This window comes from Planococcus citri, chromosome 2 (assembly GCF_950023065.1).
Source record: "Planococcus citri chromosome 2, ihPlaCitr1.1, whole genome shotgun sequence".
NCBI lineage: Eukaryota > Metazoa > Arthropoda > Insecta > Hemiptera > Pseudococcidae > Planococcus > Planococcus citri.
The window spans coordinates 66,114,834-66,133,431 of NC_088678.1; the positions used below are offsets into that span (position 1 = coordinate 66,114,834).

The window sequence follows — 18,598 nt, forward strand, 5'->3', positions numbered from 1 at the left end:
ATAAGTAGGTAGATAATACTCTGTACTCACAAGATCTTGATCCAAGTAAAACACAGTACGAAGGACTACACGCACACTTACACAAATAAACATTTTTCTTGTAAAAAAAAAAAAAAAAAAAAAAAAACGAGAAGTCCATTAACACCTTAAGACTACCTACGTATTTTTCCACACTATTATCGATAGAAAATAAGCCAAGTATACCTATTACATATACATACCTACCTAAACGAGAAACATGCTGATAAAGGTAAACCGAACCCACTGCCATTGTTTTGAAAAAAGCGACACATTCAAATTGCAATTCAACACATACTCATTCTTACTCATACAATAGTGATACTTACATCTTGTTAAAACTCGCGAATCGCACGCGTTCTGATGTTCTGCTCACATATATTGTCATATGGAATATCATAATGAAAATTTTTGGCACCAAGTATTTATATTGCGTTAACATGTGAAATAATTGCAAAACAAAATAATTAATTATAAAATTAGCATTAACCTTAGAGGACTCCTGAGTCGAGTAAAACCTTCGCCGTTGAAACAAAATTTGCTTGTTCGGTGGTCTGAATGTGCTTTTCGTAGTTGTTGAAAGTAAAATGAAATCGAAATGTAAATAATTGGAGTAAAATTATTCGTAGACGAGATTATCGAAGTGAAAATTCTTCGGAAATGGAGAAAACGTACGTCGCAGATCAGCCCAACGGTTCGTTGAAGCTTTTGGAAAACCAGAATGATCCAGTACACAGGTAGGAAATTTGTGTTTTTCAGTAGAGTTCGACCCACCTTTCAAATAATGTACCTTCAATTTTCACCAAACTGTTATTTTATTGTAATTTTTGAGAGAAATCGTGAGTTTTTAAAAATGGAGTTTTCCAAAAAATCATTTATTGCATTTTCATAATTCAACTCCGCAAATGTAGAATTTTTTTTAAAATGCATACAAAAGAACGTTTTTTTTGAAACAATTTGTTTGTGAAAAAAATCTCACTACCACAGGTACCTACATATACCGTTTGAAACGAAAACTTTACGGTTGCTCGGGTTCTTCTTTTGATGTAAATTCATTACATTTTATAGGTAAAAGTATCAGATATGCTCCACGTGCTGTAAAGTTACCCATAAAAATTTGTACATATGATACCTGAAATGCCAAAAATAAAATAAAATAAAATAAAAGCATGGTGTATTTTTTTTCAAAAAACAAAAAAAACGATAAAGTATACAGTAGAGGTAAATGCATAAGCTCAAAATTGAAAATTGGATAGTGGGAGGTTGAATCAATATTTAATTTAGAAAGTTGAAAAACAACAATCACCTTGACATTTAAACAGAATGTCATAGAATTTGTGAAAATCTTTGAAGAGTATAATGTTGTGGAGCAAAAATAAATTTGAAAATCAAATATGTAATCATAAATTAAGTTGAAAAAAGAGAAAGCATACCAACTTCATTTTTAAAAAAATTATAACCAAGCTTGATTGAAAGACTATATTCTAACCAGGGCTGGTGAACAGAACAGAACAGAACACTATGAACAGAACGATATAACGCTCTGAACAAATTAACGCTAACTGAACAAAATGATTCAACGTTTTGAACAAAAAACAATAACCAGAACAGAACAGTATCTTTCAATTTTATTCAAATAATTCTTTATTTTTCATGTTTTAGACTTCATTTTTAGTTTTGTTTTGTCTTTTAAAGGCAGTTAAAGGCTCAACTTTGAAGGTAAAAAGCTACCTATTAAGAAAATTCATCATGTAAGTGAAGAGAAAATATCTGAAAAGTGAGAACCGAACAGAACAAAACAAAATAGAACCAAATCAACCTGAACAAAACCAGAACAGATCAAATGAATCCACATTAACTTGAACAAAAACCAGAACAGAACACTATGAAACGTTTTTGTTCATGAGCAGAACAGAACAGAACACTACAATCGTTTTGTTCACCAGCCCTGATTCTAACCCCCCCCCCTCCCCAATCAAAATTACCTGTACCAAAGTTCATTTTTAAATTTTTGAATAAAAATCTAAAAATCTGTTTTTAGAAACCATTTTTGATTTTTTTTCATGAAACAAATTTTTTTTGAGCAAAGTGAATCAACACATTGTAAGGTACATGTGTGGCCCAACTGTCTAGCAGTTATTAATGTATTTATCACTGTAGGGGAAATTACGATAATCATCCCTTAGGAGAGAATTATGCGATCTATTCCCCTACCATCTCTCATAACTACCCCTATACTGGAAGTATGGTAAAGTGGGCGTTCCTATAGACGCGATGTCTCGCTGGTAGCTGCCAGGTACATCGCGAAAACCAAGCTCTTTACTTAGTATCGGAATCTTGAGCTCTCTGGAGCTGAGTCACCTGGTTGATGTGTCGATCTTTTTCGGCACATTAGATGTATGAACGCATAGGTCTCTCGTGTCTATGTCTTCCTTTTTATTATTTATACCACTTTTAGCGTGGGAATTAACCATGACAATAGCTAATTAAATTATCTATTATTGGTGCATAACATTCCCAACAAACCATCTCGACTTTCAGTTTGAGGTCGAGTTTTGATGGAGTAGAAATCGGCAAATATTTTTGATCATTTTTTTGACGATTTTGAGAATCGACAAAAAATATCAAAATAATTGACTGATAGTTTTCAACAATTTTCAACGAAATGTAAGATTGATGGAAACTTGACCCCAAATCATCCTTTATTGTAGTACTTGAAACGATCACAATTTCGTGATGAAAATTCAAATCGATTTCAGGTTGATTTCTTGCTGAGGACCTAAACTTGACTGCAAATGTTTGTTGATTTTTTTTTTCTCTATAGGCATTAATTATGCAAACAAAAGTTGAAGTCAATTATAGGACGATTTTTACCAAGTCATAAAAATGATGTGAAAATTGATTAAAAATTGTTCTAAATTTCTGATATCATAATCGATGCCTTTTTTAAATTTCAGTGCTGGATCGATTTTTTACCAATTTTTTGCTCGAATGAAAATATGTAAAAAATCGATTCAAAATTGTTGCAAAATGATAGTAAAATTGATTACTTTTTAAATCATAAGTTGGATCTATTTTTCATCAATTTTTTGTCAAAATGATGTGACTATGAAAACTTGATTTGAAATATCTATAGATTTTGCCTTGAAAATAGACATTAATTTAGCACATAAATATGTTGAAGTTGATTTTAAGCCGATTATCACTTAGAAATGAAAATGGCGTGAAAATTGATTAAAAATTAATGCATATTTTTGTGCTGTTGTAGTCAATTGTTTTTTTAAGCTTCAAAATTTGAATCAATTTTTCATCGATTTTTTGATGAACTGAAAATAGTCAAAACTTGTCACAAAATATTCATCAATTTTTTTCTTAAAAATATAAAATTTTTTCTGCACATTGAAGTTGGAGTTGATTTTGACTCATTTTTGCTGAGAAATGAAAATAATATGAAAATTGCTTCAAAATTTTATGGTTGATTAACAGCACAGTAGTAGTAAAAGTAGACCAAAAATTGATAAAAAATAGACATCAATTATTTATCACTGACATCAATATACTACTCGCAGATAAAGTGTGTAGCAAAAACTATAAGTAGTTTTTCAAAAACCTTCAATGTTGGAGAAAAGAAGTGTTATAACATTTCGCTTCATGTCTTAGGTGTCATCTAGATCCAGTTTTTGAGTCAAGAAAGAGTCGAGGTGCAGGGATTTTTCCCATCAAATCATTTTAAATATCAATTCACAATATAATATTATGTATTTGCACTAATATGCACTAGAATATGAAGAGCAATTTTCTGAAGATTTAAGGTCGTTTTTCATAAGCTCAACACAAAATTGATCAGAAAAATGTGTTGATAGAATGTACTCAAAACCATCGACACAGATATTGAGTCAATTTTGCATCAAATCACAAAAAAGTGTTGAAAAATCAACTGAAAAACTACACACACTCTTCAAATTATCAACACAAAATATGTGGTGATGCTCAATATGAAATATGCTTGATGGTAAATTTGGGTCAATTTTATACTGATAATGTTCGAGAATAGGTCGATTTTGTGCCGAAAAAAATGATGAAAAGGAAATAAATTGGTTCAAATTTGACTTAAAATTTGAGTCAACTCGACCCTATTTTTTTTCAAGATTGTGTCGAGGTGGTTTGTCAGGTTGGTTTTATTCTCGATTCGTAAATATCGCGAAGATTTGCTTAAAAATAACACCAAATTTATTCAAATAACACATTAACATAATTTAAATATCTCTGCTAAACGGTGCTTAATAATCATTCAGTAAAATAACTCTTTCAACATGTCGACGCCTCTAGTATTAGTGAGTGCAACGGAGAGACATCAGGACAGTGACAGTGTCAGTAAGTAGTAAATATTGTATATAGCCCATTAGTTAATTGCAATGCGTTGGAATTAACAAACCCCAGTAAATTAGCATGAATATTTGATATGTCCTCATTTAATGTATTCGTGTTGGTTTAAATGATGCTTTTCAAGGGAATCACATATATGTGTGATTACCTAAATTCTACTCTATAAATGTTGTGTATTACGAAGATTAAACATATTCAGTACATCTTACGAGTATGTTTATTTCTAGTTTTATACTCTCTAGTATGATGTATGAGGAGCGTTGGAGTTATCTCAGTGTCCGTAATTTGAGCTATGCAGGACTAAGCAAATATTCCCCACCAAGGGAATATTTCTTAACTTGACCACCTTATAAGGGGATGTCTGCCCTATTCCCTTATATGAATAATTCCAATCCCCCTTATAACAACATCAGCAACTTCTTACTAGTTTTGGGCTCTCTTGAAAGGCCAAAAATGAACTTTGGGACCTATAAATTTGGTCGATGAGTATTAAGCTCCCTCCTAACCGTTTTAGGTGGTTCCCACAAAATGTCAGAAGTGTCAATTCAAAGAAAATATTCTAGAGGGTTCTCAAATAAGCACCCATCCAAAGGAGGGGTATCGATAAGGCCATTTTTTGGCCCCAGACAGTTATCGACTGAACCACTTTTAAATTGTTGTAATAAATGCCCCAAATACGAATCCGTGGTTAGTAGACCCAAAATGACCATTTTTTGGGCTCCAGGGGTCCCCAAAGTTGCGAATAAAAAAAGAATTTTTAGAACCACTGAGTATTATTTTCAAAAACTTTTTTGGCGTAAAATATCTGTTTGAACCCGTTTAACATTATACGAGACAATTTTTCCATTTTCGACCCTCGTGGGCAGAAATTCGGGAGGTTTTAATTTTTGGAAAATTTTGGAATCACCATTTTGAACCTACCCCTTTGAACCCCCCTAAAAAGCTGCTTACAGTTTATTAGTATCTGAAAGACCTCCATCCTACCAAATTTTCAGCTCAATAAAAATTTTCGCTGGTACTCAAAAATCCAATTTTCCAATTTTTTGTAATTTGGATTTTTTGGGAACCCCTGGATAGCTGGAAACCTGCGATTTGCGCCAAACGTAACGTTTTGAGGCATATATTCAATTACCTATGTGATAAAGTTTAATTAAGCTTCCTGTATATTCATAATTTTGAACCCTTTTTTTAGAGCCCCCCACTTTGGGCACCCCTGAAAAAAGCGATTATGCATATTTTTTCAAATAAATTGAAAAATTTACATTTGGAACACACTAGCAGGAGCTCGATAATTTTTCATTCGATTTTACCAATAACTTTCAAAATTGAGCTTTTTTGGGCCAAATTCTGAGATTTTACTCTTCGAAAAAACGTTAAAATCACGTTTTCATGATTTCAACGAAGTAAAATCTCAGAATTTGGCCCAAAAAAGCTCAATTTAGAAAATTATTGGTAAAATCAAGTGAAAAATTATCGAGCTCTTGCTAGTGTTTTCCAAATATAAATTCTTCAATTTATTTGAAAAAATATGCATAATCGTCTTTTTCAGGGGTTCATAAAATGGAGGGCTCTGAAAAAAGGGTTCAAAATTACAAATGTACACGGAGCTTAATTAAACTTTTTCATCTGGTTAATTGAATATATACTTCAAAACGTTACGTTTGGCACAAATCGCAGGTTTCCAGCTATCCAGGGGTTCCCAAAAAATCCAAATTACAAAAAATTGGAAAATTGGATTTTTGAGTACCAGCGAAAATTTTTATTGAGCTGAAAATTTGGTAGGATGGAGGTCTTTCAGATACTAATAAACTGTAAGCAGCTTTTTAGGGGGGTTCAAAGGGGTAGGTTCAAAATGGTGATTCCAAAATTTTCCAAAAATTAAAACCTCCCGAATTTCTGCCCACGAGGGTCGAAAATGGAAAAATTTTCCCGTATCATGTTTAACGGGTTCAAGCAGATATTTTACGCCAAAAAAGTTTTTAAAAATAATACTCAGTGGTTCCAAAAATTCTTTTTTTATTCGCAACTTTGGGGACCCCTGTAGCCCAAAAAATTGTCATTTTGGGTCTACTAACCACGGATTCGTATTTGGGGCATTTATTACAACAATTTAAGAGTGGTTCAGTCGATAACTGTCTGGGGCCGAAAAATGGCCTTATCGATACCCCTCCTTTATAGGCGCTGAAGCTGTTTTTTGAGCCTTTTAAAGCGATTTGATGTTTCTGAAAAAATTTGAGAACTCGCTGGAGGCTCCAAAATGGTCACTTTTCAACTGTTTTCGAGTCCAGTGATCGTGTAGACACACCAGAAGACATCTTGCCCAACAAATCGCTCGTTATATGTAGCTTCTTTAAAAATTTGTTTAGTTTCACTTTTTTTGGAATTCACTCGCAAATTGGTCAAAAATCCACTATATTTTAACTAGTATTTCTGGAATTTCGAATCAACTCCCTAAAATTATCGAGAAGATTCCAAATGAGCACCGGCCAAAGTTATAAGTCCTCAAGTTCTTTTTTGGCCCCTCCAGAGCAATTTGAAATTTCTGGAGAAAAAGAACTCGCTGGAGACCCCAAAATGATCAAATTTCGACTGTTTTCGAGTCGAGTGATCGTGTAAGTAGACACACCAGAAGACATCTTGTCAAAAAAATCGCTCATTATGCAGCTTCTCTGAAAATTTGATTTTCTTTATCCACTTTTTCTGGAATTTACAAATTGGTCAAAAATTCACTTTTGAACTGGGAATTTTTGGAATTTCGCGGTAACGATTTGAAATAGTAGAGATGGTGCTTAGTAGAAACCGATTAAAGTTATAGGTCGCGAAGTTGATTTTTAGCTCTTCCAGAACGATTTAAAAATCGCTGGAGGCTCCAGAATGGCCCAAAACTGGCAGTGATCTGTGAAAGTTGAATCTGAGGAATCAAGTGTTCACTTTGGTTCACTTTGCTTAAAAAAATGTATATTTCATGAAAAAGTTTGGAAATCGCCCTCATAGTAGCTTTTCAAAATTTTCAAAAATTTTACCAAAAAACCAAAAATGAACGAAAGTAGCTGAAATTTTACTAAGCGCCTCCTTTCAGGCGTATCTGTGTTTTTCAACAATATTGAAAAAGAAAGTTCAATGATAAAAAAAAACAAGTAGGTAATTTTTTTCAATCAGAACTGTTCTTCAAATTAAAAAAAAAAAAACATGTAAGGTCAACCCTAACGAGATAAGCAGTGGAGTCCCCCCTGCTTTAAAAAAAAAAAAAAAACACAGAAACTACTCGTATACCTACTCACTAATGCAATTTTACATCTTAAAAAAATCCCTAATAAACTTTCCTTGTTCCACAGAAAAATCTCAAGTACGACAGTGGCACCTCCACTATTGCCATCGAAACGAATACTTGTAGTGGCGGTGTTATTTTTATGTCTAGTCGTTTCTCAAGTCGTACGAAATCACATTAACATCACCGTCGTAGAGATGACGTCGAATAAATCACTCATCGATAGCAATATTACAATTGTACGAGTTTGTATGCTTAATTACTTTATAGTACATATGTATTAAGGCACATGTATCTCCTTTTGTCCCAGACATACACAAAATGTCTAGGAAATTCATCTTGTTGGCATTTGACAAGGTCATTGTGTGGTACACGAAATATTTAATTAATTTTATATTTTAGCCGCCGGAGTTTGATTGGGATTCGACGAGGGTCGCTTTGGTCATTAGTATATTCGCGTACGGAGGCCTATTCTCATTTCTAGGCGGATTCATAGTGAATTTTTTGGGAGGCTCGGTCAGCTGCGCTGTTTTCATGGTGATTTCTGGTATCACCACCTTACTCCATCCGTACGCGTTGAACGTGCATTTTTACTACTTTTTGGCGTGTCGATTCATCACTGGATTATCTCAGGTTAAACTCATTTACCATACCTAATTACCTATACTTATAGAATTTCTTAGTCTTAAAATCAGCACCAATCAAATCGATTTTGGGGGTCTAAAATGGGGCAACTACCAAGTTTCAGCTTTCTGTCTCAATTTGATCGAATTTCAAATTTTTTCAGAGTGAATCGAATTTTCAAATGTCACCAAAAAATGAGAAATGAACTTTAGCACAAGAATGTTTCCTTATACATATTGTATTTTTGACTTTCTCATTTTTAAATCCGATGCCTTTGAAAAAATCTATGCTTCGAAATTTCATTCTTTTGAACATTCAGTCTATTTTTAGTTTATACTCGTATGTATGACACGTTGCAAATGTAGGTACCTACCTACTACGTAGTACGTATGCTCATAATTATAAGTTGACACTTTTCAATACTTATTTTGTTTCAATCCACGTCCATCCGCAGACATTCCTCTACGTGAGTGTTATCGAGATGTATTCACGATGGTTTCCTTTGCAAGAAAGATCAAAACTAGTATCATTCAGTTTCAACGGATCAAACGTAGGAGTTGCGATTGTTTACCCTTTTAGCGGATATCTAGCTCACAGATGGGGATGGGAAACAGTATTTTACGTTACAGGTAATACTGCATAATAATATCATCAATTTATACAAGATTTGACGATGCATAGGCACTCCATTTATCTCTTCAATTTACTGCCCAACCTGCTTTGGAAAAAAATAATCACTATCTGTTTTAAAAGCCAAAGAAATATCCCAGAACTTATCTATTTTTTTTTCAAGTTTTCAAAATACTCTCTCAATTTTAGAAAATGTTGTCTTTCAATAAGTTCGGACTTTGCAATTTAAAATGAAGGTCTCAGTAAAATTTAGACAAAATCTTCTCTTAAAAAATTTGGAAAAATTGTGACTTTAAAAAAAAATTGAATTCATTTTCAAAATTATTCGAGATCTTGGGGAATTCATCAAGAGGCATGAACGATTTCGCAATGCCACGATATGTCTTGAAAGATGTTAACACTGGTGATAAAAAAACCTTAAAAATTCAAAGTGGCAGGTCAATGACCTCAGGAGGCCAGACGGGTTTAGAACTCAGACAGACTGGTTAATGATCTTCGAAGGTCATACCGTATGGCAGGCGGCCTTCAAAACCCAGACAAACAGGTCAATGACCTTCGAAGGTCTGACTGAACTCCTGATGGCCCTCAGAAACCAGACCAACAGGTCACTGAACTTGGAAAGAAGAATCAGGTGCCAGATGGCCTTCCAAATCCAGACATATAGGTCAATGACCTTGAGAGGCCAGACGATCTTGATGAGTCAGACAGGTCAATGACCTTCAGAAGCCAGACTGGGCTCCAGAGGGCGCTCAAAATCCAGACAAACAGGTCAATGACCTTCGAAGGTCTGACTCGACTCCTGATGGCCCTCAGAAACCAGACCAACAGGTCACCAAACTTGGAAAGAAGAATCAGGTACCAGATGGCCTTAAAACCCAGACAGATAGGTCAATGACCTTGAGAGGCCAGACGATATTGATGAGCCAGACAGGTCACTGACCTTCAAAAGCCAGACAGACAGCTCAATGACCTTTTGAGGCCAGATAGGTCACCAGACGGTCTTTGTAACAAAAATTTGACCAACTCCCCTCACCCCTTCCACTTATTTCTCATTCGGAGGAGTTACGATTTTCACATTTTAAAACTACATATTTCATGCATAAAAAAATGACCCAGAAATAAACGAATAAAGTTTAGCTTTTATTTTCAAAAAATTTTAGAGCTCAACAGTGTTGCCATTTGAAATTCATCTTGAGGGCTAAATAATTGAATATATGTATGTACATACTTATTTCTATAAAAATGTGAAATTTTGAAAATTGAAGAGTTTACAGGGAGGGAGGGAGGGGGAGGAGGAATGGAGAAAATCTATCAAAAGAGATTTCAAAGTTTCATGTTGAATCAATTGTCATACGAGTTTTAAAACTGAGAAAAATGTTCACAATTCAAAAAAATTGTTATCTTGGAAACGGGTTTGAAATTTTTACAACTTAAAATATGTCAAATTAGATTTTTTTGACGCAATAGGAGGGTAGAAAATTCTTCACCCAGCGTTTTGAAAATTTGGCACTTTAAAAAAATTTGTTGGAAACTTGAAATGATACAAAAATCGGTTCATCAACGACTTTCGAATAAATCCATTATTTTGTTATTTTCAAGGTACACTACCACTGATCATGGCGGTGATTTGCTTGCTCGCTGTAAAGAATCATCCATCACAGGACAAATTCATGTCGAAAGAAGAACGTGAATACATAATCCAAGGAACCGACAATAATAAACTAGCTAAAGTGAGCACATCAGTATCACTATTGAATTATTGCATTACGTATTGATTTTAATGAGATCTCACATTGTTTACAGACTAACCATCCTTACAAAAAAATTGTGACTTCGGGGCCTGTTTGGGCGTTGTGTTGTCTCATCTTCGTTTACATGTGGATAGTTACTAATTTGGGGGTTTGTTTGCCACTATACGTTAAAGGTAAGATTTTGAAGAAAAAAAACAGCATTTCTGTTGACTTACCTACTTTACATGCCAATAAAAATACCTAATTACAAATATGTACTTAGATGTGACTCAAAAGAATACCGACGAAATTGGTTGGATATCAGCCATCCCGAGTGTCGTTTATACCCTAATGTTTCCAGTCGTTGGACCTCTGATGGATCATTTTAGCAATCGTGGTATCATGTCTTTAACTCGGGTAAATCATACACCTACCTACTCCTAGTTTATATGTACTTCAGCAATAAATAAAATATAAATAATACACAGTTTCTGATGGTTGATTCGTTACTGTGAATAATCTATTAATATAATTATTTCTGCAGATACACAAAATCATGGTTACTATTGCCTTCACTTCTGCGACCATTTTCTTCATAGCTAGCACGTTTTTGTCAAATTTGTCCGTAACGTTGAGCTATTTCGTCGTAATTGATATTCTAATGTCCACAGTACCTTTAATTACGGAGTAAGTACCTACCATTGTTACTGTGTAGTGCTCAATGATCATTTCTCATCGAATCAGCATTCATCATTGATTTTTTTGGTTGCAGGATCGTCGTAGTGAGCATAGCTCCCGATCATACCAGCATTGTTGCCGGTTTGGTGGTATTTTTCTTCTCACTAGGCGCCATTTTCGCAGCAACAATCACCGGACTTATGATCACACATCATGTAAGATTTTTCACACCGAATATGCTCATTCGCTTCAATCATCAAAAAACTTATAGGTATCGTTCGTGTCACATTTTTCAGACAGTTCAAGAATGGAATAATTGTTTTTATTTAGCAGCGTTTGTTGCGATCATTGGTACAGTGATATTCGTAAAATTCGGCTCCAGCAGAGCTCAAAAATGGGCTTTATCGTCGAATGTGAATAAACATAGACGACCATCGCTTTCATATTTTTGATTATGATTTCAAATCGAATAACTCTTCGTTATTATATAGTCATCGATTTTAAATGTGTTGTAACTGCTCTTGTTTGTCATTGTCGTTGTCGCAATCTTTAATATAACTATAACATACTTTCTGTCCATAAGATAAGAGTGGCAGAAATTGAGCTACTGCTTAAAAAAGTCTAAATTCTTTTCGATGAAACGTGACTTTTTTCCAGTAGGCAAGAAGACTAAAAATAATATTTTTATTGGACACAATTTTCATATTTCTCGACACCTACTTGGAAAAAAAAACGAAAATCGTGCTTCAAATTGCTAATAAAAGCTAAAATTTTAATAATGTAGTTTCCTACTTATTATATATTTCTAATATTCATTGTCAATGTTTCTTGAGAGCTGAAATCATACTCAATCAAACTTTGAAGCCTTGATCTGTGGTACTAAGCGTAATGTTTCAACGGTCATAGATATCACTCGATTCTTAGAATGATCGAAGCACTTGATAAGCAATCTCACAACTTCAAACTAGCTATTCGGTTTTTTACATATTTTCTTAAGCACACGATAGTATCTACATTAGAAAAACCCACTATCACGAATTACGACTATCGAAACGAAAACCAGTGTCCAGAACAGGGAAAGCTCAACAATTCTAAAAAATGCTATAGGTCACTGCCGTCAATCAGTTTATACATAAATCACTCACAATCGTAGATACTCAGCGCAACATGAAAATATGAAAAAAATATTTACCCACTTGACCTTATCATTAAATATTATTCAGACTTGTTTTCTTTCTTTCACCTTATTAGGCAAAATTTTAATGTCTCAAGGGAGATTTCGCCAACCCTCCCTAAACCATGCTAAAGAAAAGATCATTCGTTGAGCACGAGCATTTCAAAGCAGCCGAGACCTCACTTAGCATCGCGCTTTGCGCATGCGCGTGGACTTGCCATAATATTCTTATCCTCCTGTATAGTGTATGTGTATATACTATTTTTCATCTTCGATAATCGTTTTTTTGCAAGATGTTTTTAAAATGTAAGTATTTTTTACCATATGAATGTTTCGTTAGGCCGGTGTTAAATGTTAATCTGTTTCTGTTCCATATGTTGTAAATCATTCGCCCATCATAGCAGCTTAAGACAGAATGAGAATTCTGAATTCTGATCCTTCAGAGATTAATTTTTGATGATCGACTCTTCATTTCTATTTCAGACTACTAATTTTTAATTTTATATGTATGTTTCGTCGTTTTATTTTAAAAATGAAAACTATTTTTTTTTTCAAATTTTTAATGTTTCAAAACCAGTAACCACAACATCACATTTTAATAAGAAATTCAACATTGTGAATTAGGAATACTATAGACACAAATGCACTCTTACTTTTCCGTTTAGGTTTAGGTAAATGATTATCCTTCATGTGTCGAATGAGGATTTTTTTGTTGGAACATTTGAATCCACAATGGTCACAAATGAACGTTTTCTTCTCATTTTCGATTTCGGTTGGATGCGCCTTTTTCTTGTGACGACTTCAGCTGCTATGATGGGCGAATGATTTACAACATGTGGAACAGAAACAGATTAACACCGGCCTAACGAAACATTCATATGGTAAAAAATACTTACATTTTAAAAACATCTTGCAAAAAAACGATTATCGAAGATGAAAAATAGTTGAAAATACGAAAATATACACATACAGGAGGATAAGAATATTATGGCAAGTCCACGCGCATGCGCAAAGCGCGATGCTAAGTGAGGTCTCGGCTGCTTTGAAATGCTCGTAATTGAGCAGTTTAGAGCACTCAGTTCCGATGTTAGATCCGATCATCTCCCTTTTCCCCTCATCCCAATTTGATTAACACGCAGTGCCACAAACTGAAGGGGAGGGGGCTCAATCGTCAGAAATGAGTGCTCAAACGTGCTCCAAACTTTTGCATGATTTTTACTGGTTTCATTAATTTTTTTTTTTTTTTTTTTAATGAGGTTTGAGGTGCTGCAATGTTGAGACTGAGTGCTCTGATTCTGAACAGCTCTTTCGATGCTCTATTCTTCAACATAATTTTCACAGATTTTGACTGAGGGCTACCATTTCACCAGTGCAGCGCTACCTAATTTTTTTAAAAATAAAATGGGATGAAGGGAAAAAGGAAGTACTCCACCATCGATACTGAGCGTTCTAAACAGCTCCATCGACGCTCTATCCTTTAGCATAATCATTGATCATGACTAGGGCTCGGCATTATATGTGAGTAAAAAGGCCGAAATATGCATTAAATATGCGACTTTTTTTACCCCAAATATGGCCAAAATATGCGTTTTTGTTAAAATATGTGAAAAATATGTAACTTTGATATGGGTGTCATTTTGTAGCTGTTCGAAAACCGAGTTCAAAATTGTTGTACAAATTTTACTCCGAATTAAAACACCAAAGAAAAATGAAAAAAACAACAAAAATTCAAATTTGTAGAGAAAAAATTTTCAATTTTTTTTAATATTATTTTTTAATATTTTTTTCAATATGATTTTTTACGAGATTAAAAACGTAAAATGGCCGTTTTCTCAATTTGGCAAAATATGTGAAAATATGTGTGAAAAATGTGTGAAAAATACTCAAAATATGTAAAAAAGTGCGTTTTTCCCCAAAATATGTAAAATATGTAAAATGAAGTTGGCCTCAAAATGCAGGGATTTTCCTGAAACGTAAAATGCTTTCATTACTTTTAGAATCCAAGATCACCTGCAAAATATGCATATGCATATTATGCCGAGCCCTAATCATGACTGATTTTTGGATGCATAGGTAGGGATACTATTTCAGTAGCCCAACAAAGTTGTTTTCGAAAAAAAAAGGGTGAGGGGAAACGGGGCTACTCCAAGATCGGGGTCCAATTTCTCTATCTTGCTTCAACGATGCTCTATCCCCTCAAATAGGTCTCGGCTCTCCTCCTAAACAATGCAGGGCCGGCGAAATCTACCTGCCCAATATTTCGTTAGACAACTAAGTATAGGTATGAAAATAAAAATTTTCATCAAAATAAGTATAGAGATAGAAACTTGGAATTCTCATTATACTGAATTTCTTACTTTCCGAATTTGTTGTGTTGGTGGTTTCCAACCATTTTCTGTCTCCGGTAGATTTTTAGATTTTCCAATTTATAAGAAATTTCACGAAAATGACTCAAAAATAGGTACACATGATGATCCAGAATGGTCCAAAATTTGCGACCAATCGATTTGATTGATAATGGAATTGAAATCTCGATTTTTTTTCAAATAAAAAAATTAAACCATCAAAAATTTACAAAAAAAAATGAAAATTGAAATTCAGCACCTGAAATTTTTTTTAATGGTGTATTTTTTGATACTTTATAATTTTTTGTTCTAATCTAGTCTGAGCCAATTCTGATACCTTTCTTGCTAACAATAACAAGATTGAAAAACAGATCATGATCGAGCCACTTTCAATACTTACAAAGAAATGAAAATTTTTTTGCCTCGTGTTAAAATGGCCCATACGTAATTTTCTGAATGAGACAAGAATAAGAAATAAAAGTAGAGTAGGTAAGTACCTAATTTTTATGCTCATAGAAGGACTGAAAAATCATTCGCCAAACTTGTCTAAAAAAAATCAAACGTTTGGCCTCAAATTTCAACTGTGAAATTATTTCTTTTATGATAATTATGCTTATCAAAAAATTCACACACCTAAAAAATGGATAGAATTCAAGATAAAAGCAGACGACGAAAACTTCGAACTCCTTAGAAAAAAAGAGTGAACTTGATTTATTTCCCAGTTACCCAGTTCTCGACTTCCATTTTTGTTTACCAGTGCTTGAGCAACCCCCCCCCCCTTCACCACTCTCACCCCTCCAAAAAAAAACTCCACGACTCTAAAGGACAATTTTAGTTCTAAAATTGCATTGATATGCCCAGATGTTAAATTTCAGAAAAACACGTTTTTGACCACTTTTACATACGAGGTTCAATTTTCACATAGCTTAAGTAGGGATATTTAATGGTGACTATTTTCGAGGCCCAATTTTTCCAAAGTCTGGACAGCTAAAACTTTTAGAATATGTTCATGCTACAATCTGACAACCCTAGTGTTTTGAGAAACACTTTCAACATGAGTGAGCATTTTTCAGCCAAGTTTTTTCAAAGGATTTCAAAATGTATGATTGTATCTACTGCTACAACTCTAAAAATCCTTTTTTTAGGTCACAAATGTACATTGAGAGTTACTTTCAATATGTATTAAGAAAAAGTGTACCTTATTACTATTTTTTACACCTACGTTTTTTTTCAAAAAAAAGTCCTAAAATCTGAAAATGTGCAATTGGGCAATTACAACTCTAAGAATGTTTCATCTAGATTATAGCTACGTACCATCCTGTTTTGAAAGTCACTTCTGACATGAGAATTTAAAAAAAAAAACATTCGAAGTTTTTTTTAAATACGTACTTATTTTTGAGTAAGTATATGTATTACCTAATAATTTGTCTTCCAAAAAGTAACATTTAGCAAAATTGGACCTCTAAACGTGATTGTAATCCGAATTATACTTAATCAGAAATTGTTTTTTTTTTTTTTTTTTTTTTTTTAATATTAACTGGCCACTGAAATTGTTCATCAGTTTCTGAAATTTTCAGACCACTTGGGAAAATTTAAGATATCGTAGAACCCTCACTCTTTGTCAAACTGCTACAATTTTTTTTTGAGGATGTCTCCCATATGTCCTAATCTCTGAGTAAAAAAAAATGAGCAAATTTTAGTGCCTGGTGCCATGCTGCCTGAGTCGCCCTGTGGTTCCCTTTAAAATAATTATAGGTAATAGTTAGCCGGGCTAAACATTTCGTACTGAATACTTCAGCCATATGAAATGCATACAAAATGCTGATAACTGACAAACTGACCTAAGTAAATCATACCTACACAGTAGGTAAGTATATGTACTCGTATATACCAATAAATTACACCCTAAGATCACGAGTCATGTTAACATACCACGATGAAGATAAAAATTAATGATTCTAGTCAGCTCATTTATAAATCATTTGCAATAATCAGCGACTTCCACTGAAATACTTTTCATGCGCATGTAAAAGTACATTGGTTTTTCATGAAAAGTAAGTGTTTGGTGACAAAGCGAACGATAATGGTAAATAAATAATAATAGGTAAGTTACCTACTACCTATGTTTTTTTGTATGTCATTATTATTTGAACAGGCAAATATCGTTGACTTCCCCGAAAATTTTGGGTCGTTGATCAGATTTTCTATGATATTCACGGATTGATTATATTTGACTTTGATTATCTATCTCAATCTCAAAATAATAATTCTACGAAGGATATTCTTCATCTCGTACTTACCTATCTTATTTATGAAAAAGCTTATTCATCCTTACTTTCAAAACTAATTACGAGTAATTTTGATGAAGAATTCTTTGAAAAATGAATAAACAAACAATAAAATATGGTTAACTCAAAACTTATCTTATAAGTTATGAGAATTCATACTTTAACATTACCAACAAGTTTTTTTTCTGAGAAATTGGAATTTTCCCAAAGAAACCATAACCTCTAGAATGTACATGCCCTATCCTATATGAAAAAAAACTGACCACCTTTGCTTTTCTTTGAAATCCCATTAAACTGTTGGCATACATAGACGTACCTATCTGGTTATGTAACAACGGGGTTCACTTCGTGACCGAATTTCCCTAGTTCTGTCCTTCGTAGGTAGATATTTTTTATGAAGCATTTTCCAATGAAATGGAAAAAGGTCACAAGGAAATTTTCCACATGACAACATGATTTTTCTGAGAAAAACATAATTAAGACCGATAAGTTGGAGCTTCTTTGTCTGCTTACGAAAAAACAACTTTGAAATATCATAAAACTTGATGTTTCATAAAATTTACTACAGTCGAGGAGCCCGCTTCAGGATCTATTGCACCTCCCAGCTCCCTCCCGGTCGATCCTCCGGGACGAATTTTTTCTTAAAGGGGGAGTCCTAAGGAACATTTCTAGCCCTTGTACTCAAAAAAAAAGCGGCCCTACTTACAAAATGGCGGCCATTTTGATTGGCAGGTCAGCCGAAATCGCAGATTTTGCGTTCCAACATAGGACTTGCACAAAATTTTTCAAACCGTACAAGGATAGATCGAAAGATCGGGCAAAAATTTATCACCTGACAAAATTTCAAGTGCTGAAGTGCATTTTTCGATTTTTGGCGAATTTTTAATAATCAAATTTAGGCCAAAGATGAGGGAAAAATCAAAATTTCACCAAATTCACCAAGAAAGCTGAAATTTGGGATATACCCTGTTTTCGACATGCCAAATCGACTGGAAACTGTTTCAAACCGTTTTGAGCAATTCTGGAGCCTTCAGCAGATTTTTGGAACTCGAAATTTCATCAAAATGGAGTTGGAAAGCTGAAATTTTTTCTGCAAACTAATTTCAATGCGCTACGAAGTACTGCAGGTAAATTTCAAGTCGTTTTGGAGCCTCTAGTGACTTTTAGAAAATTACTGGAGCCTCCAGTAGATTTTTGAAACTTTAAATTTCCACAAAATTTCATCAAACGGTGATAGAAAGTCGAAATTCATTCTGCAAACTAATTTCAATACGCTACGAAGTCGACTGCTGGTGAATTTCAAGTCATTTTGGAATCTCCAGCGACTTTTTGAAAATTACTGTAGCCTCTAGTAGATTTTTGAAACTTGAAATTCCCGCAACATTTTACCAAATAGAGTTGGCAAGCTGAAATTTACTTCGCAAACTAATTTCAATACGATATGAAGTCGATTAGAT

The 18,598-nt window shown here is 33.8% G+C and overlaps 1 protein-coding gene and 1 long non-coding RNA gene across 2 annotated transcripts in view; one reads left to right on the forward strand and one right to left on the reverse strand.

Annotated features, from left to right (window-relative positions):
• Positions 1–268: 268 nt before the first annotated feature.
• Positions 269–12,113, forward strand: LOC135837173 (vesicular glutamate transporter 3-like). Its single transcript, XM_065352363.1, has 10 exons — positions 269–755; positions 7,740–7,911; positions 8,075–8,305; positions 8,751–8,925; positions 10,526–10,656; positions 10,730–10,850; positions 10,940–11,073; positions 11,201–11,343; positions 11,429–11,549; positions 11,631–12,113. Exons 1-10 carry the CDS (start codon positions 679–681, stop codon positions 11,784–11,786), a joined length of 1,461 nt encoding a protein of 486 aa, XP_065208435.1. The 5' UTR covers positions 269–678; the 3' UTR covers positions 11,787–12,113.
• A 4,240-nt stretch (positions 12,114–16,353) lies between these two features.
• The window catches only part of LOC135837181 (uncharacterized), a 94,943-nt gene continuing 92,698 nt past the window's right edge, over positions 16,354–18,598 (reverse strand). The window contains exon 2 of the long non-coding RNA XR_010557152.1: positions 16,354–16,390. This is a non-coding gene — a long non-coding RNA (uncharacterized LOC135837181). The remainder of the gene's footprint in view (positions 16,391–18,598) is intronic.